The sequence below is a fragment of the Haemaphysalis longicornis genome, unplaced genomic scaffold (assembly GCF_048455015.1).
Source record: "Haemaphysalis longicornis isolate Haplotype H1 unplaced genomic scaffold, Haemaphysalis longicornis Haplotype H1 scaffold_5, whole genome shotgun sequence".
NCBI classification, from domain to species: domain Eukaryota; kingdom Metazoa; phylum Arthropoda; class Arachnida; order Ixodida; family Ixodidae; genus Haemaphysalis; species Haemaphysalis longicornis.
The window spans coordinates 101,340,791-101,368,745 of record NW_027526385.1 but is presented as its reverse complement, the minus strand read 5'-3'; the positions used below and the strand labels follow the sequence as shown (position 1 = coordinate 101,368,745).

Sequence of the window (27,955 nt, the reverse complement as noted above, 5' to 3'; positions counted from 1 at the left end):
TCGGTGAGGAAGCAATAATTTATTGAGCAAATGAGAGTGGCACACCGCTGCCAAGCTCGAAGGACAGTTCCACTAATGACCGGTGACGGTGAAGAGGTGTCGTGAAGCAATTGGAAAACCTACGTGTCGCGCCGGCAAGGCGCGCACAACAAGATGACCTCCGTGGCAGCAGCTGCCCGTATTGCCGTACTTCACAGCAGCAGCATGGCGCAAACGCGGCCAACGGTGAACTTGTGACAAGAGAAAAACAAACACACATTTGAAGACATGTCCCTGCAGACGGATACACACGCACATAAATGCACATTTACGGACTTCCTTTCAAAGACATGTCCCTGCAGACGGATACACACGCACATAAATGCACATTTTCGGACTTCTTCCTTTCCACCAAACACACGCAGTCCAAGCAGCAGTCCTTTGCTCTCCCGGGAACCTTCCAACACAGATGGTGAGGGGAATGGATAGAGCAGGCGTCAAGGAGAGGTGGAGGGGGGAATGTGCGCCTCTCGCTCATTCGTACTCCAGGATTTGCTTGTGGTAGAACAGTAAGTAGCTGGAAGACAAAGAGGTGAAAGAATAAGTTGACATGAAATCAGAATAATGTACTTGGAAGTAAAGAAAGAGCACAGATTGCAAGAGAAATACACGAAAACCTTGTTAAGATGTCTTTTCACACTGAAGTCTTAAAGCTTCATACTGAATATTGCAAAAGGAGCTATTTTTTTCCAGGTACATAGGGCTGGAATCGGCCTTGAGCCTTTCAGAGCAGCTCAGGAAGCAGGAATAGTGCCGTTTTGGAGCAGCTCCGGAGCAGTAAAAGGGGAGTTTTGGAGCAGTGCAAGTCTCTTTGGAAGCGGATTTCTTAACTTATCTGCAATATTTATTTCTTTTAAACACACACAAAAAAAAATGAAAAATCGAAGTGTTCTTAGCCAACATTTGATCAGTACTGAGCCAACCACTTTTCCAGTGACTTAGAAAACATAAGCTCTTATAGTTAAAACATAACAGCTGACAGACCAATAACTAAAAGAAAAATGCTCATAATCATAAGCGATACTTTGTATAGCTACACTTTAATAAAACTCAGACAAATGAAAGGAAATGTTCGTGACATCACAACACCATTACAGTCATAAGAAACAGCCGAGATAGGTCCAGAGATAGGCAAAATGGTCCCTTTTGCATCTAAGCTGTTAAAAGTTTAAAATCACTCTACCCCGAATGAGTCTCTAGACAAATAAAAAAAACAACAACAGAGAAACTAAGCGAGAAAGAAATTTAAAGAAAATAAACTAACAGAAAACAAGACATAACTTGATGCATCGTATAACGGAACCTTGCAACTGCATCATGTTCACCTAAATAACTAACGTACCAGTGTCTGTCAGCTTTTTTTTTTTTTGGGGGGGGGGGGGGGGAAATTCAGAGGGCTTAATGGCAATTGAAGGCAGAACTTCGTGTGAAACAGCGCGAAAGCACAGGATGACAAAACTAAGAGGACTAACACAGTTCCGGCCCTGTGTTATGTCGTCCTGTGTTTTCGCGACGCTTCACACCAAGATTGTTTCACGCCCTCCACACACCAGAAAAAGCAGCACGAGGTCGCGGGTTCGATTCCCAGCCACAGCGACTGTTTTTCTGATGAAGGCGAAAAGCAAAAACGCCCGTGTGTACGAGATTTCGGCGCACGTTAAAGATCCCCAGGTGGTCGAAATTAATCCAGAGCCCTCCACTACTGCACGTCTCATCGCTTGTGTTGCGTCGGCACGTTAAACCGCACAATCAAATAAAAAAAGCAGCACTGCGTATGCCAAGACACACCTACTGAGCTGCTTACTTGCACACAGAGCTGCTATCTTATCAACATCTCCCCTCTTGCTTGTGTCAGGGCAGCGCCTGTTATCTCATCCTGTTTGACACTGCACGGGGGCGTCTAACCTTTGGAATGGAAAGCCTACTCGCACTAAGATAAAACGGCAAGGGTGCAATTGAACAGTAGAACTATTTTATTCTTTGCTATGACAGTAAGTGGGAAGATTGCAATGACTGCATGGTGTGACGATGCATGCTTCATTATTTAGGAGCAAAATTTGCGCATTGCCCGCACCCCAAGTTGATTCCGAAGTCCTGTGAAAGCAGGCTGCCACTTCGATACCCGGGAATGGTGACAAGTGACTCAGATCATTAATTCTTTAATTAAGGAGTCCGCCGGAGCACCCTATGTTGTGAGTGACAGCTGAATGAACGAGTCCCTACTGTTCCCTGAGCAATGCAACTGGCACTGAACATCATCTCACAGTTGCCTCACATTTTTCGGCACCCTGCACCAATACTGCCTTTTGCATGGGGTGGCACAAGAAAGCGGAGGAAAGCGGAGTGCAGGAAAGCGCCCCCACCCAGCTCTGGTGTCAACCCCACCCACTCCAGTGCTAGCTCCACCCACTCCAGTGTCAGGCCCTCTCAGCTATGGTGTCACCCCCACCTGCCCCAGTGTCACCCCAACCCACTCCAGTGTCAGGCCCACCCACCCCAGTGTCAGCTTCACCCACTCCAGTGTCAGGCCCTCTCAGCTCTGGTGTCGCACCCCACCCACCCCAGTGTCAGCTTCACCCACTCCAGTGTCAGGCCCTCTCAGCTCCAGTGTCGGCCCCACCCCGCCCCAAGTACGCACCCTTCCGAGTCTAGGACGTCCTGCAGGCTGGCCCGGGTAATGAGGTGGTCGTCGCACTTGAACCAGTGGTCCCGGTGCTGCCGCACATAGGCCGTGTAGTGGCCCGTCTCGATGGTGCCACTGTGGTTCACCACCGCAAAGAGGCAGTACCTGTGGGCATTCGACGAAAGGTGGAAGGGAAGCAAAGTTCAAGTTGGGGCTTCTACTGAAGCGGAAATACATCTTTTTTCCTTTATTTGAAATACACTAGCTCGAATCCTCTACGGCAAAAAGCATGTTTTCTACCGAAAAGTACATAAACTTTCCTGCCAGTCAGGGAAACACGATGCCACTTTGGGAATGTGGCAATTTCTGCCCAAAGTGAATTCCAGAATCCAAGTGATGCGATCCAACGGAGACTCAAGGACCTCCTGTACTAATTTTGTGAACTCAATTCTTCTGTCTTCCTTTGCAGGAAGCGGCGTCCAATCGCATCAACCAGTGTCAGCGACAGCACAGGTGCCTGGCCCAGAATTTAATGGGAGGTACCACTGGTCATTTCATTTTCTCGTTGCTTACAGTATGGTATAATAGCTTATATACTGAAGAGCACATTTTTTCAGAGGGACGTTGTACAGAATTATATGACAAAAGCGTTGTGAGCGAGTGAGTGAGTGAGTAAAAAGGTAAGCAACTAAGCGAGTCAGCAAGGGAGTGAATGAGTGAGTGAGCAAGTAAAGTGAGCTGACAGAGTGAGTGACTGTGCAAGTGAGTGGAAAGAGCGAGTGAGCAAGTTGACAAAGAGTGAGCAGGCGAGTGAGTAGGGAGCGAATGAGCAAGCGAGTGAATAGAGTAAGTGAGCTGACAGAGCGAGTGTGCAAGTGAGTGGAAAGAGTGAGTGAAAGAGTTAGTAGAGTGAGCGAGTTGAGAAAGAGTGAGCAAGCAAGTGAGCAGACAATGAGTGAGTGAGCAGACACAGTGAACGAGCGAGTGAGTAGACTGAGTGAGTGAATTCAAACAAGAGAATTGGGGTTGCCCAGAACAGCGTACTTGTTGTCGTGGCAGGGCTGTGGAACGGCGGATGCGGCCTTGCCGGAGGACGAAGAAGACGATGAGGCGGAGGAGGACGAGGAAGAGGAGGAGGAGGAGGAGGGTGCCCGTGGTCCCGACATGAAGGGGCTCATGTCCAGGTACTGGGGGAAGCTGATGAGCGAGGAGATCTTCTTGTGGAAGCGCGACGAGTGCTCAAAGCGCTTCAGGTGGAAGCTGCAAACCACGGGCAGCTGCTTCATGGTGAGCTGCTTGGTCGACTCCTGGTAGCTCTCGCACCGGCCACAGCGGATCTTGGCCGAGCTGCCCAGGTGCTCCGGACGGGTGAACCTGCATTGCAAGGACAACAGCAGCAATGTACGCCCAGGCAATGGTCACCATTTACCACTGGCTGTAAGCTTTGACTAGGAACGTACGAACACGCGTGCCTACGTCAGGGTTCAAGACCATCATGATGACAAAAAAAAAGTCAATCATCCTAAGGTGCATCATCCTCACTACCATAATCACAATGAAGAAAATCTATCATCCCCAACATGCATCATTGCCAGCATTATCGTGACAGAAAAATATACCCCCTTCACGGTGCATCATCATCGCCACCATCATTACAATGATGAAAAAAATCCATCATCCTCATTATGCATTTCTGTCAGCACCGTCATAATGATGACAAAAAATCCACTTCAAGATGCATCATCATCCTTACCATCATTACAATCACGGAAAAATTCATTCTCAAGACATGTCGTCGAGGTCCTGTAGGTCATCAATACCCATGAAGACGCATGCCTACGTCAAGGTGCAAGATCAGCATGATGGAAAAATCCATTTTCCTAAGATGTGCCCCCATCACCATATCATGATAATGGGGAAATACATCATCCTCAAGATGTACCCTTCTCACTACCATAATCATGATGACAAAAATCTATCCTCAAAATGCATCATCGTCAGCACTATCATGATGGGAAAATCTATCATCCTCAAAGTACATCGTCATTGCCACCTTCATCCCAATGATGAAAAAAAAATCAATCAATCTCAGCACCACTATTACGACGACAGAAAAATCCATCATCCTCAAGCTGCATCATCATCACTACCATCATCATCTAAATTACGGAAAAAAAATCTTCGAGATATGTCATCGCTGTTGCGGTCCCACAGAAAAAAACCATCATAACGAAGCTGATGGAAGAGATAACATTACTGCTACCATAACAACTGTCCAAATCTGTTGCCAGTATCCCAAGGAGTAATCAGTCACACTACTATATCACTTAGTTCAACAGCCCACTTTGTAATAGCAATAAACAACTTTAAGTATATTTCATTCCTGTTGACGCGCACAAAAGTGCAAAATGGTAATAAAAGCCCAATAATGTGTTATCAGGAGCCCGCGACAAGAAATTGCAGAATCCAGGACTGATCATCTACACATACATTGAACGTCAGCCAAGTTACAACTGGCTGAAACTATTGGTTGGTTGATCAACTTATTGATTGTAATTAGCTATATAAATTATTTGTTTAGCCATTTTATCCAGCTTTTTGCCCTACCCTTGTTGGTGTGTGTAGCCTGCAAACATCACCGGTCCTACGTCATAAACACAGCAAACAGCATATAAGCAATGCCCTACAGTACTTATAAAAGTTAGCTCTGCCAAAGCTGTTAGTTGGCATCAACCACACACATTGTAAATGAGCTTGAAAGACTGCTTAACAGCGAACGTTCACTGTCGTATCCTAAATTCGCAGCAAACGGTCACAGCGTTCACAAGACACTTGGTTTATCAGTGCGTGTCTATAACCCAGTGAAGTTTTCAGAGCAAACAGGATATTGTTGACACCCCTGCTCCTGCACAAGGCTATATAAAGCCACTGTTTACATAGTACATGGTTTCTCAAAGTGGGTTCCGCGGAACCTCGGGGTTCCGCAGGCCCCTCCTCAGGGTTCCGCGAGCCACTGATAAATTTTCCCTCGTTCCGCAGTCGCAAATTCTTATATGGTGAACTTGAGGTGCGATCGATCTAAGGAACCTCCATTACTCACGCCCGAGTGTCAGTAAGCACATCTCGGCGCATAACAGAAACGCGCGAGCTGCGCAATAAATCTCGCCAGCAGCTTGTAGCCAGCCAGACTCCGAAAGCAGGCCACGTGGTTAAACTATTGCACTTGAATCTCGGCCTTATATTACCCCCATGCGCATTTCTCCTGTTTGGAGATAGGTGACGCTAACGTACGCATTCGCGTAAAGTCGGCGCAGACCGGCGCAGGTATAGCTCGAGCGATAGCTTGTTATCGCTCCCCGAGGCGCAAACAGAGACGGGGAAAAAACGATACCCTTGCTTGCTTTTGAATTTATTGCACGTTAATGTAGCATGAACGGAATGAAAAACGGCGGGAGGGGGTTCCTTGGCACTTCACGGAACTTAGCAGGGTTCCCTGGGACCAACATGCTTGAGAACCCCTGACATAGTACTTTGGACACCAAACTGCCAAAAACCCGCCGTGGTGGCTCAGTGGCTAAGGCGTTGCGCTGCTGAGCACGAGGTCGCGGGTTCGATTCCCGGCCGCGGCGGCCGCTTTTCTGATTGAGGCGAAAAGCAAAGACGCCCGTGTGTACGAGATTTCGGCGCACGATAAAGATCCCCAGGTGGTCAAAATTAATCCGGAGTCCTCCACTACGGCGCGCCTCATCGCCTGCGTTGCGTCGGCGCGTTAAACCCTACAATCAATCAATCAATCAATCAAACTGCCAAAAGTAGCACATTTATTCGATTATAAGGCGGTCACTAATATAAGGCGAGGGTGCAGTTTGGAGAGTAAGAAGAAACTGCCGTGAAATATACTGAGCTTCGAATATAAGGCGGGGTATGACTTTGAGAATACAAATTTTGGAAAAAAACCTCGCCTTATATTCGAATAAATACGGTATGTTGCGTCCCTTTCCTGGCACAGCCATCAGCAAGAGGCCATTACGATGACTTTCACTTGAATGGCAGCTTACACAAGGCTACAGAGACATTAAAAATACCCCTATAAATGACTGAATGCATTGAGCCAACGATTTTTAACTGAGCTTATCATTTGAGTGAGATTTAGCATGTGACTAGGACTCTGCGAAAGAACGTCGTCTCAAATTTCATGACAAGCAACGAAAACATGGCCCAGGGATTCTCACCTCTCTAGACAGTCCAGAAGCGAGGTTGGTTCAGAATCCTCAGCCTCTGCAAAAAGAAGCACCAAAAGAAAAACAAAAGTTTCATCAAAGTACTCCGAGAAACGGGCAAAAACGGGACGTAGGGTACGGTGGCGGATGATGGGTGTGTGTTTATTTCACCCGCACACAAACACATGCTAATTGTAAATAAGCTTTTGACAAACACAAGCAGCTTTCATACCCTCGCAAAAAGGCCGTCCAATATCCTGGTCATTATCTTACTGGATGACATGCACAAACTCTGTCATGAGAGGGATGATAATGATACCATCCCCGCTTAATTTGGGGGGCACAATGGTCTTAGAAACTGTTCCTGCTTTCCAACCAATTTTGATGAAAATTCATGGGCTTGTTCAGTTTTTTAGGTGATTTTCAAATATCTGTGCGGTAATTAGTTTCCAGGTTAATTGAAAATCTTCCTCGATTGTTCTTGAGAACAATAGAGAAAAAGCTATTCAATAAAAGATAACCAGCAAGGTATCAATAGATACCGGAAGTCGTGGAGAATGGAATGTGGGAAGCAGTTCTTTTGTTTTGCAATCGCATACAAGATTACATCAATTCTAACTTCTACGCTTGAAGTACTCCGGCTAACCAATTAAAAGAAAATGGTAATTTAACAACTACTGAAACACAAAATGCAAAATCTGCTTTTTTATTGGATGGCTTAAACATTCAGCTTCACAGTGCAAAAGAAATAATCTTCCTATCTGCACTACATGCTGGGATGCACCTCTCGAGATTTTTCCTATCACTGCGAAACCAAAGAACTGGAGAATTATGAAAAAATCGTTATTTTTTTTTGCTGGAATCTGGCCTCTATGGCTTTTATAAGTACCTGGTACTGTTTCAAGTATGAAATTTTAGGAGGAAAATATGTGCAAATCAAGAGAAAATTCATAACTTCGAGTTGCTTTTTTGGGCGTTTTTTGTTCCCAAAGGCTCATGTGTCCCCTTAATAAAAGAGACTACCATGCGCCATTCTACTTCAGTTCCTTACCCATACACTGCCTTGCACCAGGATCGCAATCCCACCATTCTGATCATCACGACAGCAAAGAACAGGATATGATGATTATGGTGCTGATTTTGGTATGCAGCGGTATACTGTATAAACTTGTTTACGAGCTGCACTTTTCCTTTTTTTTCTTTTCATAATTTGGATGCGGACTTTCAGGATGCAGACCATAGACAAACCAAAAAAAGATTTCTATTCAGGTGTGTCAAAAACAAATAATTTACCGACGTAACTTGCAGATGTATAATTTACTATCTCAGCTTATTATATAATGCACCCTTTTCTCACAAAATAAAAAAGAAATGAGCATAACATTACACTCGTCAATTAACTTGCCTTATCGTTTAGCGCATGCATGGCTGGCTCCACAACACTGCCGCAATGTGGCTGATGCGTAGTAAACAGTTGCGAAACGCGAGTAAAAAAAATGGTCCCTTTACTTGTGTTCTTTCTTTCCCTCTTCCCCACCTCACACCTACTCCCCTCCCTTGCGCTGTATCATTTGAGGGTGTTCTCGTACTCCACAACCAAGTCATGCAATTAAAATAAACCGGAATAAAATAGCTGATGTAAATTAATATAATTGTATTACCTATTATTAAATAATATTTAACCGTACGGTTCAACTAAAGGGGGACCAGAGCAATAGCTTCAATAGCTTGCGCCACAGCTTCAACACTGGCCACAGCATGTCATGACGGCAGTGATTTTTCAGGATTTTATCCCCTTCTTGAAATATCGGCCCCCAAATTTCAGGGGTACAGCCCTTACGCTGGTCTACGTGGTACCCCACATTCTAAAGTAAAATTACCCCAATTGTATCTGGAGCTCAGTTAACCGTGCAATAAAATTACACCCCTACCGAGCTCCAGATGGCTAAGTTTCCTTGATACCTACTATACTTAGCCCTGTCGGTGCCTATCTGAAAACAAAAACAGCACAAATTTTTTTTTTTTTTTAAAGAAGTTCGGGTTGGGCTTACCTGACGAAGGGTGCTGCTGCAAGTGGGTACTCGGTCCTAGGTCTAGAGAGATGTCCCAGAACGGGTCAATGGTCGTCGACACACCCCTGTAGGCACAACAAACCGAGCAGTTCACGTGCATGAAATACGCCACCAGACTGTCCGCACTTCTACATGGTACGCTCACCTGAATTTGGACCTCGACAAGTTCAGCAATCAGCCTGCCAGCTACACAACAACATTCACGCATCAACTCCACGACAGCATACAATCAGAGCCACCAAACGGAACCAGAGGTCCCCACACTGCGATTGCACAATCGCATTTATTGGCCACACCCTTTGTTGGAGGTCACTAGTAGCCCCGACTGGGTAACATCGCATAGCCACCCTTTCGTTGGTTTCTGCGCGTTTCGAATTTTGCGCTACTGATGTCGCAATCTTACAAATAAATGTAACTTGTATTCTGCACGCACAGACTTTATCCTTTACCAACACCACACTCTACAGAGTTTGAATAAAAAAATGAAAAACTTCATGGCCTTCCAGAAGTGCTTATATAGCAGTTCTCGCACAGGCCTTAAAATCCAAGAAAACATTGGGAACACATACATTCCAACTTTGTAAAAAAAGAAACAACACACTTGGCTGATATAAGGCCCTCTAACCACATGCCATTGATTTTAATTTCCCAATCACACAACATACAGCCAGGAATGAAATTTCCCCCGGCTTGCAGGGATAAGGCAAGCACAAGTTATTTAAGGGGAACTAAATGCTGAATGGATTATTTTAAAAAGCTGTTTTGGCTTCTGCTTGACACAACACGATGCTTTGTTTGTTCAAATATAAATAATTAAAGCTGTCACTTCTCTTTCTTTGCAGCCCACGAGAAGGCTGAAAACTCACTTGCAGGACTGGCACACCACATCAGACTGGAGCCCGCCAGTGAAGATTTGATCAATGATGCAGTTGCAGTGGTGCGGGTTGGTGCTGGACATCCCGTTGGTGCCTGCGCATTCACCACATGCACTCGCTTAGAGCTCGACTTACAGGAAACAGCTGACGCAAGCACGGCTAGGAGTGGCTGGTGCGAGTTTCGGGTACTTACAACGCCTAAATCAGATCAATCCAACAGGGTCACGGGTATAATGTTTCTAAATACACAACTGAACCGTATAAAATAACCGATTTTTTATACATTGCCCTCCGCTTAAAGGGGCCATGCAGACAAAACACAAGTTTGGTTCATTTGAAAGATTGGCTCATTGGAAATCACATTAACACCACTTTTAACGCACACTTTGCTCAAATAAGCTATATAATTAGGGAAAAAAAAGGGAATGTCCATGCGACCCACTAGCTGATTTCCCGCAACAGAACCTATGATGTCATATGTGCCCAGCTGTGCAATTGGCCGAGGCCAGCAAAAGCAAATGCAAATTAGACAGGACTTATAAGCTTGCCAAACGAGCTATTTGCGCTTAAATGTATGCACATTCATTTTCCACCAGTAAGAATGGTGAGGCAAACAATGAAGGTTACAAAAATACACGTTAGCATCTAATACGTTTCTCTGTGACAGTCTTAACCTATTTGCACTCATAGATGCACTGTTAAAACAAAAATGAGGAAGAGAGAAGAACGAGACTATCTACGAGTCACTCCTCGTTTAACTGTTCTATTATGTTGTGTGCTTTGTTTCCCCCCCCCCCCCCACCTCCCCTGTGTAATGCCCATCACAGCATAGAGTTTCATAACAATATAGTACACTGCGAAGAAATCTGTCACTGCTATCATTTGCTGTCGTGGGCACCACCTTAGCAGGTAGCAACGTTCCTATCCCACCTGGCTTGGCTAGCCACATGGCTTCTTTTCGCTCTCAAAGCCAAAATCATCAAATGAGGGAAACATTTCTTTCTTGTTCATCCTACATGAAGCTTCTAAAATAATCCTTCACAAATAAATGTTTTTGCAGCTATCACTCTTACAATAATTAAGCAACTTTAAATGTTCTTTCACAATAACATTGTTGCTTTTATTCAGAAACAGACCACCTTCCAGCCTGTTCTCAAGCCATGCCAGGGACAAGTGGAACGCTCCCACCGGGTGCATGACGGCACACTCGCTGATGCACAGCTTGCCTAAGCATTGGCACCAGATTTTCGTCTAGCACATGTTCATATGAAACCCCATGCATCACGGGCCGTCAGGGTACCAAAATAAATGCAAAAGAGAGGCCACCCGCACCCTTGCAGTGCCGGTGCAGCACGTCCAGGGTGGCGATGAAGAACTCGTGGGCGTCCTGCTGTTCATAGCCGGCCAGGTGGCGAGCGTGCGTCCACACCAGGTGCAGCAGGCGGTAGGGAATGTGCGGGCTGGACTTGCCGCTGTAGAACTGCACACCCCGCAAGAGAGGGGGACAGGAGGAGAGAGAGAGGGAGAGAGCACAACTCAATTGATGATTGATTGCAGGGTTTAACGCGCCGACACAATGCAGGCAATGAGGCGCGCCGTAGTGGAGGGCTCCGGATTAATTTTGACCACCTGGGGATCTTTAACGTGCGCCGAAATCTCGTAGACACGGGCGTTTTTGCTTTTCGCCTCCATCAAAAAAGCAGCCGCGGCGGCCGGGAATCGAACCTGCGACTTCATGTTCAGTCGGAATGCACAATTCCACCGGAAAAGAACTGTAGGCAGTTCGGAAAGTGACACTATTCTAAATGGCGTTGGAAACTATATTTGGTTAGTACAACTATGAACAACAAGGGAAGTTGCCACTCCAGTCGACTCTTCCTCCGTGCAGCGCAAACAGTGCGCTACTGAGTTATTTTGAACGTGACAGGGCTGATTTCCGCAATTTGTCAGACTTGACTGATTTCAGACTACTTCAGCGACCAAAAACAAAGAAGGTAAGACAAAGCAGACCATGTCACACATCAGATGCAATCTCTCTTCAAAACGCAGATGCACGCATCAACATCATGGGTGTGTCCCTTCGGCAAAGTGGTACGCAATGTGAGCTATTGGCGTTCTTAACTTGTACCCGAGTATAATAGGAAGATAATAAATGGCAGCCTACCACTGTCCCTGAAGAAGAAAGCGTACGACAGCTGCATCTCACCGGTACTCACCTACGGGGCAGAAACTTAGAGGCTCGCTAAAAGGGTTCAACTTAATTTCAGGACGACTCAGCGAGCAATGGAACGGAAGATGACAGGTGTAATAGCAAAGGAGCCATGAAGAGAAAACACAAGTTTGGTTCGTTCAAAAGATTGCCTCATTAGAATCACACTGCCACCACTTTTAACATAAACCTCAATCGAATAAGCTACGTAATTAGGAAAAAAGGGCATGGCCATGCGACCCACTAGCTCATTTCCCGCAACAGAACCTATGATGTCATACCAGACAGCTCTGCGGTTGGCGGAGGGTGGCAAAAGCAAACGCAAATTAGGCAGGGCTTATAAGATTGCCAAACGAGCTATTTGCTTAAAGTTAGGGCACATTCTTTTTAAAGCCCTAAGAACGGTGGGACAAGCAGCGGAAATTACGAAAGAACACGTAAACATAGAAGTACCGATGCGTATGCTGCGCCAACGCCGCCTGTATTAACATTGCCTGACGCGTCGCGCGCTTTTCAATGGGAAGGGTAGGGACGCTTAGTTCAGGCACTGATCCGCTATGTGGCGCGTGCCAGCGGACATCTCGCCTTACGTCACTGCTCGCGAGTCGCGAATGCTGCACCCACTTCTACGACGTGTGTCTGTCAGCTTGCCTGTTGGGCTTCAAGGACCGTTTCGCTTACATCTTAGCCGCGACGGGGCGCTAGTTCTGTGGCGCACTGGGGGATCTCGTTCAACGTGTCGCTCGCTTCATACTTGCTGCATTTTTCCAAAGATAAAGACGGAGGCGGACTGAGATAGTCTAAGAACATACGGATTGTCGGGTAGACATATAGCTAACAGAAAAACGATATTTTCGGATGGGGCAGCCATTATTTTACTGATATTTTTCTTTCTGGAGTATTTAGAGAAGAAAAAATTGCGTGCACTTTTTTTGTTCAGGCGCTCACTTCTACGATTACTTTCCAATAATATCACGTGCTTGTAAACTTCAGAAAATTATAGGAAACAAAAAAATAAGCAGCTGGGATCCCGCCACGCTGTCCGGGCGCTTCTACAGTACAGTCCTCAATTTTAGAAGTGCGTACCGATGCGGAGTGCGAACAGCAGGGTCAAAATAATACCTAAATGCGGAGGGGATAGAGGGGGGATGCCCCACTCAGAAAATTTCAGGGCCTGTGATCCGAGCAGATAAGCGCGCAAAGCCGGCATCAGCCTGCGGCAGCGCAAGGGATTTTGCTTCGTGACAAAGGAAGTTTTATCAGTGACAGACCAAGACAGACAGGCATGGTGAAAAACAAGAAGGCGTAGGAGCGCCGCCTCGGGAACGCTAAACAAACTTTCCACTATTTTGCATAGTTTCCGAGAAGCGGCGCTGGCTGGCGGACACGAAAGCACGCTGGAAGGCTACGGAGCGGGGAAGGGTAGGAGAGAGCAACAGGAGAGTGGCTGTTTGGCCATTTTTCGCTCACGCGTTAGGCACTGTTTATACAGGCGGCGTTGGCTGCGCGCACTATGCTTAGTTTAGCTGCACAGGACTGTGGGGCTTTGGGGTTGTTTCAGACGACACTGGCCGATTGACGCAAGCGACGATGTCTTACGTGACCGCATTAGTCAAGAGAGCACCATGTTTCACGAAACGGTTGCCTCCATGAACAAAACAAGCCAGGTACAAATACGTTCATAAACAAACCAAAGGCAGAAAACAGCTTGTCACGGTGTGGTGGCGCCATCTAGGTTCACTAACGGTAAACAAGGCCCTGTGATGTCATTGCAGACCAAGAAAACACACGATTTAGTGGGTAAATCAAAATTTTAACTTTAATTATTTCTCAGTGAACAAAGCATCGTTTGCATTCGGACAAGCGCTGGGGGCACTATAAAACACAAAATCTTTTGAATAACACAAACTTGTGTTTTGTCTTCATGGCTCTATTTTAAAAGGGACACGAAGAGAGTGGAGTGGGTCAGGAAACTAACGCGTGTTTAGGATACAGTAGAAATTAAGGAGAAGAAATGGGCGTGGGCAGGGCATGTAATATGAAGGCAAGATAACCATTGGTCGTTAAGGGCAACAGAGTGGATCCCTACAGAAGGCAAGCGTGGCAGGGGGTGGCAGAAAGTTAGATGGGCAGATGAGATCAAGAAGTTTGCGGGGAAAACTTGGTTGCAGTTAGCCCAGGACCAGGATAATTGGAGATCCATGGGAGAGGCCTTTGCCCTTCAGTGTGCGTAGACAGGCTGATGATGATGATAATAGAAAGTTGTTTTTCACTTATCACCATCATCTTCTTCATGTTCCCGACAGGATGAAAGCCTCTCCCGTTGACTTCTTCACCAGTCCTACTCTTCCGTGTCAGGATCCATCATTCCTTCCCACCTAAACATCCTCGTCTCGTCACTACAACGAGTTATCGCGAAGAGGGGGGGGAGGGAGTTACCTCCTGGAAGAGGCGCGCCATCTCGCACACGAGGCACATGGCGGGGTCGTCGCGGAACTGGCACACGTGCCGGTCAGCCAGGAAGTAGTCGCGCAGCAGGGGCGTGTGCGTGAGCGCCTGGACGATGCAGTTCATGAAGCACGTGTTGCCCAGGTTGATGAGGCCCCGGAGACCTTTGTACACCGGAGAGGAGAGGGACAGAGACGACAGGGAGGACACTACGGGCGTGTCACAGGTCAAGCATCCCGTACAGCCAGATAACGGCACTGACAGAAGCAGTAGTGCATTCCGAGACGAGTACACCCAAGAGCTGGACGTTTACGGAGCACAAAAGCAGCAATTTGGAGTTATTTCTCTGCTGCAGGGCAGCCCGGAGTACTATGTGCGGTAGTTTTTGTTAGTTCAGTAATTATACGACATCTCACATGCATTTGACAGTTTGTCAGGTTGCTATAAGAAGAGAAATAGCCTAAATATGCCGTTTTCCTGGTCCGTAAACTTTTGCTCGTGGCTGTAAAAGCCAGGAACTTCCGGTGTGATAAAGAAAGTTAACTAACATGGCGAATTGGATGAGCTGGTGGAAGTTCCTATCGTACCTTTCTTCCGTCCCTGGAGTCTGTATGTTCTGTTTTACGATATGAGCTGACAGTTAATGACACGTGTTGATATGTCATTCCCCGCCTCTAACCTGGTTTTAAAGATACTGAACCACCCTTGTTAACAAAAAGAAAGCGCGGAATTAAGCCAAGAGAACATTTTACAGCAAAAAAAAAAAAAAAAACCATAAAGTTTCGAAAGAATGCCCACCCAAGGCACAGCAATATCAAGAAAAAATACGAGATCGGCGAACTTTTGGGTCAAGTGCGGAAAGGACAAATAAGTCCAGATCAACAAATGGATTATTCACGTTTATTTTGTTCACACATCGGCACTAAAGCCATGGATTCTATGGGGTGGGCGATGTTTTTGACGAGGGCATTTTCTCGGAAATTTACAGTAAATCATGGGTATTGCAGAAGTTTTGGGCTTTGATGAGGCTCGAACCAAGGTCGTTCATGCTGAAGCCAACAATTCTACCTTCAGGCTACTAATGCAGAACAGTGAAGCTCTTCCGGCAGTTGCAAACAAGAACAGGAGTGTACCAAGCAAAGCAGTAGATGACAATGGATATGAACGGGAAATGTGAGCCTGTACCCACAAGAGAATGGATCCTTACTATCTGACATTGTGCAGTAGATAATGGAAATAACAGTGACCACCAAAGTAGGGAATGGTAGTGCGGCCGAAAATGTTGCACTAATAAAGAAAAACAAAGCCCAAAGAAAGGTAACTAATCTGAATGAATGTACAAAGCTCAGACTGTGCAGCATGCAATATGCAGACCCAATTTATTCAAATGGCTGGCAGTATGTCAAATTTAAACTTTTTTATTATACTATAATTTTCATTATATTTTATTGTATTTTGATATTATTATTTTATTTATTATTATAATGTATTATAAATTTTATTATAGTAATTTTTTAAAATATTATTATAAAAGTGTTTATTATGTTATATTTTTATTATTATATTAAGCTTTTTATTACAAAAGTAATGATAAACATAATGAAGTACGGAGGTACCGTATTTTCATGAATTTGTGCCAGAAAAGTGCATTGTGCAGTACGCACTTGCAATTCATTCAAAATGGAATAATAACAGTAGTCAAGCACGATAGTATCGCGTTTGCATGAATGCATAAGGCCCTAAATGCTTATCGTGCTACACCCAATTAAAATTCATTTGAATGTTCATCACACAATATCAGGTGTTCCTCCCATTTTATAAGGTTGTGTCAACTGTGCATTTTTATAACATGGCTGCTAGGATTATGCCCCTGCCCCGCCATACCTGCAATGTACCAGTACACGTAACAAATATATAAATCGTGCTTTAAATACTAACACCAGGTTTTAGGGGGCAGGGTGGAGGGTCATTTACACAATTGAATAATACAAAGCCATTTCATTAACGTGGAGCTCAAGATACGCAAAAAATAAAGCCCCGACCCAAGAAACATTAACAGGAGCCAAGTTTGTGAAGAAAATTAAGGCCCGCTTCAGGAGACCATAGTGATGAAAAGAGGACATAGGGGAACAGTAGCAGATTGAAGAAGAGACAAGGCCATTTTTTTTTCTTTTTCTTTCTTTTTTAAGGAGGAGGGCTTTAAGTTTCGAAGCCCTTCCACAACTATGACCACAGGACGTCAGTTTGTACCCCGCCAGTAACAGCACAACATATTTTTGGATTTTCTTTCAGCTTTTGCAAGACCACACTGATGTTGCACCAGTGCACTGCACACTACGGAAATGTGTTCGCATAAATTACCCAACATCGACTTGGACAGTTATTTAGGGAGCCAGGCAAAAAAGAGAAAAAACATCAGGTCTTCTCGTTTTGCTAGCTTCTCAGATCTGTCAGAGAGTGCATCCCAGTAATATATTTAATTTGTTTCCAGCATCCTTTCTTTTTTTTTTCCTGCAAACATCTAAAAAGAAGTACCGTAAAAACCCGCGTATAATACGAACCCGCGTATAATACGAGGTGTAATTCGGGGACATCAAAATCAGAAAAAAAGTTTTCATCCGCATATAATGCGAGGTAAAGAGCACAGAAAACATTTATTTGCACTGCAGTTACCGTTCAGTCATTGTCAGTTTTCGCTGGCACTGTCTCCCGACGTCCGTTCAGTCTTCGTCAGGTTCGCTGCCGCTGTCTCCTGTAGACGCCTTGTCGGAAATGTCTTCCCACAGAAAGTGGTCCTCAGTGCCATCAAGGGTGTTCGAGATGCCGCATTTCTTAAAAGAGCGACTGATGAGCTCCTCTGGGATGCTGTCCCACGCATCCGCGATCCAGCCACAAAGCACCGCTGGAGAAACCCGCGTCAGCCATTCGGTAGCTGTCACTTACGGGTATCCTGTCCTCATCCACTCTTGGTAGCAGGACCCGATGCAGTCTTTGAGAGGCTTGTTGATGCAAATGTCTAGCGGTTGCAGCTGCTGGGATGTCATTCCTCCTGGCATGACAATGAGTTCGGTGCAGGGTTCGTGCAACAACTTCTTCACGGAATCGGCCAGGTGGCAGCGAAAGGCGTCCAACACGAGCACTGACGGGAATCCCCAACAGTGCTCCAGGCCGCCGACACCACACAAACTTTATCCAGTCAAGCACCAGTTGCTTTCTCCACCCACGAATGCTGCCTTCGGTAACGCCGAACTGCCGTCCTGCAGCGCAATTTCTGATGGTCTCGGCACATAAAATAACTTTTCTTTTAATTGCAGCCGAATACTGTTTTAGTGCACCCGACATCTTGATAGACTTGCGGTGAACGTGCCGAGATCCTTCGCGTAGTCAAAACAATCAAAATGGCGCCGGCTGAGAGAAGCAGCAGCCAGCTAACGCCACAGCAAGATGGCGCTCCCTCCGCTGAAACCAAAAGTGCAAATTCTCGGGGGAAAACTTTGGGATCCACATATAATACGAGGCACAAATTTAACAGAGTAAAATTTGGAAAAAAACCTCGTATTATACGCGGGTTTTTACGGTAGTTTTCAATTCAGGCTGTCCCAACTAATCGATATCTAGCTTATTTTTTACAGCAGAGTAAAGAAGAAAAAAAAAGTAATTTTATTCATACCCCATGTAATATACCGTACTGAAGTGAGGGAGAACTATAGAATTTTCCTTCTCTCCCTGCCTGGTTCGTCCCTTAAAGGCTGCCAAGAATGGTAAACAAAAAAGAAGTGACGAAGCAACAAAGCCGAACACATTTTGGTTCACAACGACACCACGGGAGATGGAGCGTACCTATGTAGGAGTTGTTTGTGATCCGCTTCCTGCGTGGGTTCCGCCGCAACAGCTCCATCTCCAGACTGCTGGGCTCCCAGTGGTGGTACAACTCCTGCAGGCCTGTAAGAAGCGCACACACGCCATCAGCAAACCAGCTCAGTTGGCAGAAGGCCGCTCGATTTCGGCTCCGGGTGCACTATATCTATTATGTTCTCTCGAGTAGCAAGCCCTGCAAACTTCTCTTGCAATTCCACCTACTTGTAGGATATGATGTGTGGCGTTGCTTTAATTTAAAAAACTCAGTAAACGCTGTGAAACTTGTCAGTCTTGCTGCTTTTTCCTCATTGATTTCAAATATGGCATTTTTTAGGTTGGTCAATTCCCTAGTTCCCAAGATAATTAGAGATAGCAGTCATTTTTGGAGGAACAATACTGTATTTACTCGCGTAATGAACGCACGTGCATAATGAACGCACCCCCAACTTTAGTCGTCAAAACTGTTTCTTTTTTCTCCCGCGTAATAAACGCACCCCCAACTTCCAGCCCTGCAGTCCAACGAATGGCCATACTGTAGCTTTTCCCCTTCACTCGCTCCCGTTTATGATGATCACGCATGCAACCTAGAGCCACCTCTCTGAGTAAACATGAACAAACACTCCGGCGCGGCGTCGTTGCACAACCAATCACGACGACGCTCAGTCGGTTCAGTCCGATGAGTCTCGTGACAGCTTTGTTACTTGCTTGCTTTTCGGCTCATCTTCCACGTTTCAGTCGGCGGCGATGGGCCAAAATGTCAGTTACGCGGCCAGTTTTAGGTTTACAGGTTGTTGTGGAGTGCACAGTTCAGCATGGGAACCGTGCCGCCGGTAGAAATTTCGAAACTGACGAAGTGAAGCCTTGACACACGAACACGAGTGTAGCTCAGTAAAAACACCGTAAGTTTGCCCATTGTGTATGCCCTATGTTCACCGCGAAAGGTAGGTTATCTACTGCATTATTTTGTTTTGCGGCGGCCTTCTTTCGTCACTCCTAAAAAGTTTCCGGAAAAAAATTATCCCGCATAATTAATGCACCCTCAACTTTGCTTCCGTTTTAAGTGTAAAGTGCGTTCATTATGCGAGCGAATATGGTAGACAAAATAGTGTTAGTCATAGCACTGTAATCTTTACGTTTTCAAACACTATGAACACTGGTGAGTGCAATAACAGAATCTGTTCTTTGATGCACCACTTGGAACTAATTTTACAGCTCAATAAACTTTGGTGGCAACAGTGGCAAGGAACTATTTCGAATGCCCATTTCGAACACCAAATATTAATGAGCTGTAAAATTATTTCCAAACGGTGCATCAAGAAACCGCTTCTCTTAATGCACTCACCAGTGTTCATAGTGTTGGAAAATGTAAAGATTACAGTTTTATGACCAACACTGTTCTGTCTATTGTTTCTCCAAAAATGACTAATTATCTCCATTTGTCTTGGGAACTAATTAACTTAAACAAAAAATAATGGCACATTTGCAATCAGTGAAACAAAAAAGCACCAAGACTGACAAGTTTCACAGGGTTTACTGTAAAAAAATTTAATTCCCAGGAGGCCCAGTTCACACAATCTTGTACTGATTTCTCCATCAATAAACAAACCTTTACGCGTTTTCGGGGAAAAAAGTTCTAAGCTGTGAATTCGGAAAACTTTTTTTTTTTAAAAACTAGAGTAACTCTGTTCACGAAAGATTAGCTTGTCCACTGTGCTGGCCTCAAAAAGTCTGTACAATTTGTCCCCAATTGAAATAAGGACTTCTAACAAATGCTTTCAAAGCAACAAAGCTAACACTACTTGTTTGAAAGTTGGCTGAATTATTACACAGGCTCTGAATGTTGAAGCTTTAAGCATGCTTACTGACGGTCGTGAGTAACTTCATCTTTTCCTTAGACTTCTCACACTCAACAAATGATTGTTTGGACTTTGCGCAAGCTGCAAGAATGTCTGAGAAATCAGGCAAAAAAAAAAAAAAAGGACCACGTTAAAAAAAATAATGACCCGTCGAGTGGTTCTTTGAAAATGTACACACTTTAAAAAAAAATTCACCCCGGAAAAAGTATTTCCCAGGTGATTTACCAAGAAAATTGTCCACACGTCTAATTGGATGACCAAATTCACTTTTTGTGCATAATGCATAAAAGCATCTGCCTAGTAACAAAAATAAACAAAGTTGGTTGGTGGCAGAGTAAGGAACACAAACCTTGCTGAACAGTGTAACACCAGTGTTACCCCAGAGGCATGAAGTTACAGTAAACACTCACCCGCAACAAATGAAGGGAATAAGGCTGTCATTGCAGTATTTGTTGGGGCGTGTAAACTCGCTCACATATATCTTACCTGTGTCACACGGCAGATTTAATGACATTTAGAGCAAATGTCATTCGCTCTAAATGTCATTAATTCGGCACTACACGAGAATACCGAATGACATTTGAGGCAAATGACATTCAGCGGCTAACTGAGGTCCCGGGCTGAATGAGTAGCCTCGACAGCAGTGACACGTCACTAGACAAGAAAGTTAAGTAATAAACCAAAAAATACTGCTTCTAAAAACTGTCAGTAAACTTATATTTTCCTCTTCGTGTTGTTGTTCGGATAAAGAAAGACAAACAGGTGCTAACAAAAAAGAAAATCTCGTCCATAATGCGCGCATGGATTTTTTGTGAACTTGTCTCTGCTTGTGATGTCTACTGATATCACCTAAACCAATGATTTTCTTTTTTTTTTTTAAATATTCCTTTGTTGTTTTTTTTTTTAAATATGCGTGAAAACATTCTAGATGCGCTTGAAATATAATTTTGCAGTTTTGCGAGCTCGCTAATCGTCCCCGCAATCACAATCAAATGAAATTTGTTTCACAGTGTAGATCGGCACAGCCGAACCGAATGTCATTAACACCTAATGTCCTTCACTTTGAATGACATTAGATTAGATTTGCCATGTGACAGGGGTATCAGTTTGAATGAAAATGATAGATTTATTATAAGTGGGCCCAGCTGCACTTTCGCAAGGTCTTTTTGTAACCCCCGCTGAACTTAATTTGTAGTTTGTTATCACTGAGGAGCAATTCACAATGCGTGAAGATACCTGGGCTTGAATGCATTGTTTAGAGCTCCCATTCTGATAACCCCTATAACACCTAGGGACGGGGAAAAAGGTGGTTCGCCATTTGTTATTCTTAAAGCAGATATAATTTTTGAAATGTTTGGAAGATGGAAAGAATCTGGAGTAAAACATGCTCTCTACGTGAGACCTGAACCCACAAACTTTGCCACACACACACATACCAGACTTGGCAGCAATGAAAAGCAATCGAATTACAGTAATAAATTTACTTTTTACTGTAATGCATAATGTAATGAATTCCTTTGACGGTTGGTAATTTAGTAATAGTACTTAGTAATTTAGTAGCAATTGGTAGTAATTGATTGATTGATTGATCGATTGATTGATGATTGATTATAGGGTGTAACGCACCGATGCAACGCAGGCGATGAGGCGTGCCGTAATGCAGGGCTCCGGATTAATTTCGACCACTTGGGGATCTTTAACGTGCGCCGAAATCTCGTACAGACGGGAGCCATTGCTTTTCGCATCCATCAGAAAAGCGGCCGCCGCGGCCGGGAATCGAACCCGCAACCTCGTGCTCAGCAGCGCAACGCCTTAGCCACTGAGCCACCGCAGCGGGTAGCAATTAGTAGTAACTTAGTAATGTTAATTACTTTCCCAATTACTTTTGATTACGATAGAGACTGCCCGCTTCTCTTACGGCATAAAAAGTTGACCAAGTAGAGTTGGAATGCCCAGAGAGTCTCTGGGCATGGGAACTCTACGAACGCAAAGGAAACCATGCTTCGATGAGAGCTCTGCCTGCTTTCTCGTGCCTTTTTATTCCCTTTTCATACATTCCGGGAATGCCGCGGCGACAGTCAGTCGAGTTGAACAAAAACGTGCAGATTGTGTTCAAGGCTTCGTTACACTGGTCACTGGTGTAAGCCCGCAGCTAGGAAGGCGCGTTTTAGCATGGCAAAAGACACTCTGCCGTACAAACGGGGACACCTTTCCGATGCCCACTTTGAATCACAGGTCTTTCCGAGATGTAATAAAGATATCTAACATATCAGTGCACAGTGCTGTAAATATACTGCAGATAAGTTGGTGTACAAGCAAATATTTCTGAGATTGCAGTGTATCTATGAGTGTAAATAAAGTGTATATGAGTTGGTACTGTATGATTGATGAATTTTTGTTAAAGTAATTTTAAAGTAATTTCATTACTTTTGAAAAGTAATAGTAATGTAATGGCATTACTTTTGGCCACCTGTACTTTCTAATGTAATTTAACTAAATTTTAGAAAATTCTAGGAAAGTAATGAGTAATGTAATCTAATTGCTTTTTAGAAGTACTTTTGCCAAGTCTGACACATACACGTGTAAATTGTGGCTCAAACTGCCCTAATGAGAGTTGGCAAAAAAGAAAAATCACCCGCAGAGAGGTTTACAGGGACCATTAAGTTTGGCATGAATCTAGTATCGATTCTTTGACAGTTTTCTTGCTTTTTTTTTTCTTGTTTTTGCAGACTGCTGTGTGTATCGGTGACGTGTACCTCCATCCCCTCTTGCGTGTAAATTGTCGGTAGAAATGTACATTGGCTATAATGAAGTAATTATAACCTCCATCAACTTTGTTATAACGAGATTTTATTGTATTCGAAGGATTGGGGCAGTTCGTAACTCACCGCAATTTTGTCCGGAAGGAAACAGTGCTTCCATTACAGCAAAATACCCGCTTTTTTTTTTAAATAGTCTTAGTTGCGATGTAACGAAGGGTCTTGTGATGTATTCAGTGGAGAAGATAAACAATGAGGGGCGGTCAAAACTGCTGTAAACAGTAGCGCGAAAATAGAGACAAGAAAACCGTCTCGCCTTACCCATCATACGCGCACACTTGCGGCGATGGACCCGGGCCACCGCTTCAAGCTCCCCGTCATACACGTAATCATCACAGGCAAAACAGAACACCACTCCGTATGAGACATCGGCCGCTGCGAGAGTACAGCAAAATCAAAATGAGTCGGCACAGTGAAAATCGAAACGGTGCATTGTTACAAAACTATACTCATTTGAATGTGAGAAACGTGTGGGAGAAAGAACAAACATGAACAAGTGCAGCTAAACAACTAGGTTCAAGTGTTTGCATAATGGACTATTTCATGCAGAATAATGTTCCCATTCTAGAGTAACTTGATGGCCCTCTTGAATTTTTAACGCTCGTCTTCCGTAATTGCTGCCCTCATAAACGTTTCAACCATAACTATATAGTCTTGGTTCTAGATGCCCAAAGCTGGCATCAAGTAACATCCCTAGTCGTTGGGTTCAATACTAAACTAAGCCAAAAAATGATTAAACGTGGGGCTTAACGTGCCGAAACCACTTCGAGGCCATGAGGCGTGCCATAATGGCAGGTTCCGGATTAATTCTGACCACCTGGGGATCTTTAACATGCGCCCAAATCTCGAACACACAGGCATTTTCGCTTTTTTGCCTCCATCAACTAAGCCAGACAAGTCTATTCAAAGACTTCAGTCGTTCTTGGGCTACCTAAATGCGACAGTTTCAATATGTCCGTAGTTCGACTCAACAGACCAGCAAAAAAAAAAAGAAAGAAAAAAAGAGAAAAGAAACAGGTGAAAATGTTTGAACACCAAAGGCATATATAGACAAGGCATTTCCAAAGTACTAAGGGTGCTGTCATAACTGTTCCCATTATTCACTGCAAGGAAACCTCAGGCATACTTGAGGTATATAATTAACAAAAAGTACCACCGTATGTTGATTTAAGAATACACATTGCGTTGGTTTTGATGACAGCAAAGAAAAAAAAATGCATTAAGAACAGTACTGAAATGAAGCAAGATGAAAGCAAACACCAAAATAAGAAATGGCGGCTCGACCTGTTGCAAACACAACAGAAGAAAAGTACAACCGACAGAATGCAAGCAGAGCACACAGAGAAACTGGACTGAATTCATAATGTGAAGTGCAAAAGCGGCAGGGAGAGGGCGCTGCATGCCAAAGGTGGCAGAAGACCCGTCTTTCAACAACACTTTCAGCAAAGCAAGAAGATACACATACAATTTTTTTAAAGGCAAATGCCTTAAGTGCCCGATTCTGCTAAAGAATGCCATTGTTGCTGTTGCCCAGTCAAGAAAATGGCTGCCTCAGCAAAGAGTGAATAAATAAAAATGTTTCTTGACTGGATTTGGACCCTGGTCTGCCGATTAGCAGCCCAGTGCTGTCTCTGCACATAGCCAGTGTCCAACGAAAGGTGTCGCTGCTATCACTCCTTTCTTCGTGTCACATAAGCACTTGGGAGATTGGACAGGAACCAGGAGCTTTCGAAAACCAGGTATGTGAAAGTGCCGCGTGACACTCGAACGTGATGGCGCGCAAGTAGAAAACGTGCACACCGGTTGCGCAGAACCCCGATTACAGGGAGGCTGTGGTATGTGCCAGTATGCTTGCTGACATAATTCAAAAGAACGAAGGAACGAAAGGGAAGAGAGACGCATACACTGTGCAGCTGAAAAGAAGGCGGTTGAAGTAATGCACACCACAAGACAAAAAAAAGAGCAAACAAAGCAACACAAATGCAATTCTGCAGCAAACAAGTTAAGTATTGCGAGGCTTTTGTCTTCAAAACATGTAAACAAAGTTAGGTGCCCTGGAAAATTTTTTCCAGCAGTGTGCAAGCTTTCTTTTAAGGGGGCACATGGGTCTTTGATCAAAAACTTTATTTTTACTGTTATTATGATAAAAATTGGGGGGCACATGTAGTTTCTCATTCTGATTGTAGATATCAAATTTTTTTTGAGTAAAATGATTATATTCAAATTTATTTGAATTTTTATATTCAATTGTTTGTCAGCCTTTGTAAAAAAACTGCTGGAGGGATGCAGCTAAACAGGGAACCAGAGAACTGTGCACAAATCAAAGAGTGCAATAAGACTAACATTATCGTTCTGTCTGGTCTGTAGCAGAAGTTACGACCATTTGAAGTTTGGGCCTGGAAGGCAAAACCGGTTTTTCTGGTTGCCACCTTTCAAGCCCAAACTTCAAATGGTCATAACTTCTGCTACAGACCAGATAGAACGATAATGTTAGTCTTATTGCACTCTTTGATTTGTGCACAGTTCACTGGTTCCCTGTTTAGCTGCATCCCTACAGCAGTTTTTTTACAAAGGCTGTCAAAAAATTGAATCTGAAAATCCAAATAAATTTGAATATAATCATTTTACTCAAAAACAAATTTGCTCTCTACAATCAGAATGACAAACTACATGTGCCCCCCAATTTTCATCATCAAAACTGCAAAAATAAACTTTTTTGGTCTAAGACCAGTGAGCCCCCTTAAGTAGCTGACTTGATGGATGATGAAGTTTAATGTTCCGATGCTACTCAGGCGATGAGGATTAATGTTGACCACCTGGGGATCTCTAACGTGCATTGAAATCTCTAACACGCGGCCATTTTCGCTAAGTTCTTGCCTCCAACGGAAACGCGGCTGCCACTGTTTAGGATCGAACTCACGTCCTGAGTAGCTGACTTACCTAGTAAGTGCTGGTTGGCCTCTGCATGTTCGTGAATATGCCTATTCCCATAGCAGCCAAAGTAGACGCATTGAAGACATGCATGTAGCCTGGGTCCTGGTATGTGGCAAGTGTGACAGATGCAGTACCGGGCCTGTGTTTAAGAAAAGCAAGTGAATAAAGACGTTAGCAGATGACAACCTGTCGAGTTTACTCACACGTAATAAATTCATCCAACACTTCACCAAAAAGGCGTACAATTTTTATCGGGTGATTTTTAAGTTCAGCAGCTAATGCATACATTACACCTGGTTCATTTCGATAAATCGTGGCGACTTGAATACAAGGAATACCAGACCAAAAGCACTCTCACATTCTGGTTCATTCTCCCACCCATGTTTCGCCCACTAGCACGCACAAATTTTACCGCCGCAGATATAGCTAGGAAAAACCTCTCAAATTTTTTAATTGAAGTTGGACAACTTTAGTAAAGTGTGTAACTGCCCTGAATTAAAAAAAAAACGTAAACAAGCAGTAAACAATCTCTGACTCGTCCCTGGTTAAAGCGCTCTCAGAAACCACAACATCTAAAACATACACGTGTGAAGGCAACAAAGGCAGGAGTTTAATTTTGTGAGAAAAGTAAAGCGCGATGGAAAGATACAGTCGTTGGTAATGACGAGAAAAGGTTACGTAAACTGGTCCTATCGATCACAAGACCAGCACGCACGCACTACATGCGCCGAGTTACGTTACACAAGAGGCCTTCACGAAGTTCAGACTCTCGTTAACTGTCGAACGCGCAGCCAAGCAAGGGCTAAACGCCGGCATTAAAAGGCACCATTTCTTTCAGGAACTGTCACGGCAGTTTGAAAGCGCTGAAGGTTGTCACCGCAAAAACCTGATGCGCGCTTTCTCCAGCCGGCATGGCATTGCTAAGCGACGCCAAATGATCATGCTACACATTCTCTCGAAATTATCTCCTTAACGGTTGTCAGTACAAACTGTCACATTCCAATACGTTGGGAGACGCCGCTAACTCATCGCTACGACTTGCGCGAGCCACGGGTCAGTGTAGAACATCTTTAAGCGAAGGTTTACTGTTGCGTTCAGCGCTGCCGCTGGTGGAAACGCGTCATTCAAGAACGCGGTGTCAACCCCGCGTGCGTTAAACGGCAGATTCGACGATCGAGGCCTGCGCGCAGCCTAAATGATACCAGACACATCGCGTTCGATTTGAGCGAACGCAGCATGCTACCGGCGAAATGCGCCCGTCTCGTCGGGGCCTATCGAAACCGATCGAACGTCTCAAAAAAGCGTAGCATCGCAGTATACGTACGCGTAGGAAGCGGCAAATATCGACACCGCTGCCCAGAGACGGCGCGGAACCGACCTTTCTCGAACGGGCTTCTTTCGACACGCAGCAGACGAAGTACGAGCTGATCAGTCGGTAGGAGTGGACCCCATTGGCCTCCTTGAGCGCTGTCAAGTGCGAGCACCCATGTGCGCTCATACTGCGTCGCCGGTGGAAAAGAACGTCCTCTCCAGAGGACAGCTTCGTCAAATCGCGGCTTTGCCGCTCATAACAGCGAACGAGACGCTTGCGAGACGCACGGAACCGGCGTCGCCCGATACCAGATGCGGCGGCCGGGCAACAAAAGACGAGAGACTTCTGCGGAGTGCCTCGCTCGAGACGCGCTCCGTGCTCCGAGTCACCGAACGCCGGCTCGTGCGATGCTCGTTTGACTCGTTTTCTTTGCTGCCTTTTCCTTTTAAACTTTCCCTAGATCGCTGCACGCATGACGCAAAAGTGCCTGAAGCTGATAAACGTGCCGGCAAAACAAGCTCGACTCGGGAGTTTAGGTGCTGCCACCTATTCGAACTACAGGGGGAGATTTTTAGGTGCTTCATTTTTTCTTTTTTAAATGGACACTCGTTTTTATGACACAAAGCCCGTGTCGGGACTTATTGCTACAGTGAACTAGAATTCTATTTAACCGTATGTTGCGGCGTCTTT

General features: G+C 44.7%; 1 protein-coding gene across 4 annotated transcripts; it reads right to left on the bottom strand.

The window, feature by feature from the left end:
• Window positions 1-27,710, bottom strand: LOC144138645 (ubiquitin carboxyl-terminal hydrolase 22-like). Of its 4 annotated transcripts, none has more exons than XM_077671036.1 (12): window positions 27,278-27,710; window positions 25,960-26,092; window positions 23,281-23,394; window positions 18,327-18,428; window positions 14,478-14,695; window positions 11,162-11,309; window positions 9,821-9,923; window positions 8,934-9,019; window positions 6,895-6,940; window positions 3,707-4,036; window positions 2,678-2,827; window positions 1-556 (listed from the first exon to the last, which is right to left on the bottom strand). In XM_077671036.1, the coding sequence occupies exons 1-12, from the start codon at window positions 27,449-27,451 to the stop codon at window positions 514-516; spliced, it is 1,647 nt and encodes a 548-aa protein (XP_077527162.1). In that variant the 5' UTR covers window positions 27,452-27,710; the 3' UTR covers window positions 1-513. The 4 variants fall into 4 exon arrangements, with proteins under 4 accessions (XP_077527162.1, XP_077527163.1, XP_077527164.1 ...); XM_077671037.1 differs by having other exon boundaries at window positions 14,478-14,650; window positions 27,278-27,708; XM_077671038.1 differs by having other exon boundaries at window positions 27,332-27,704.
• Window positions 27,711-27,955: the final 245 nt, after the last annotated feature.

What these genes read in the sequence shown, in the direction of transcription:
- LOC144138645 (XM_077671036.1), bottom strand. Translation starts at nt 27,451, where the DNA reads ATGAGCGCACATGGGTGCTCGCACTTGACAGCGCTCAAGGAGGCCAAT. An exon ending in ATATTTGCCGCTTCCTACGC is followed by an intron (nt 26,093 to 27,277) that starts GTACGTATACTG and finishes TCTTAAACACAG; the next exon opens with GCCCGGTACTGCATCTGTCA. An exon ending in CAAGTGTGCGCGTATGATGG is followed by an intron (nt 18,429 to 23,280) that starts GTAAGGCGAGAC and finishes CGCTTCTTACAG; the next exon opens with GCCTGCAGGAGTTGTACCAC.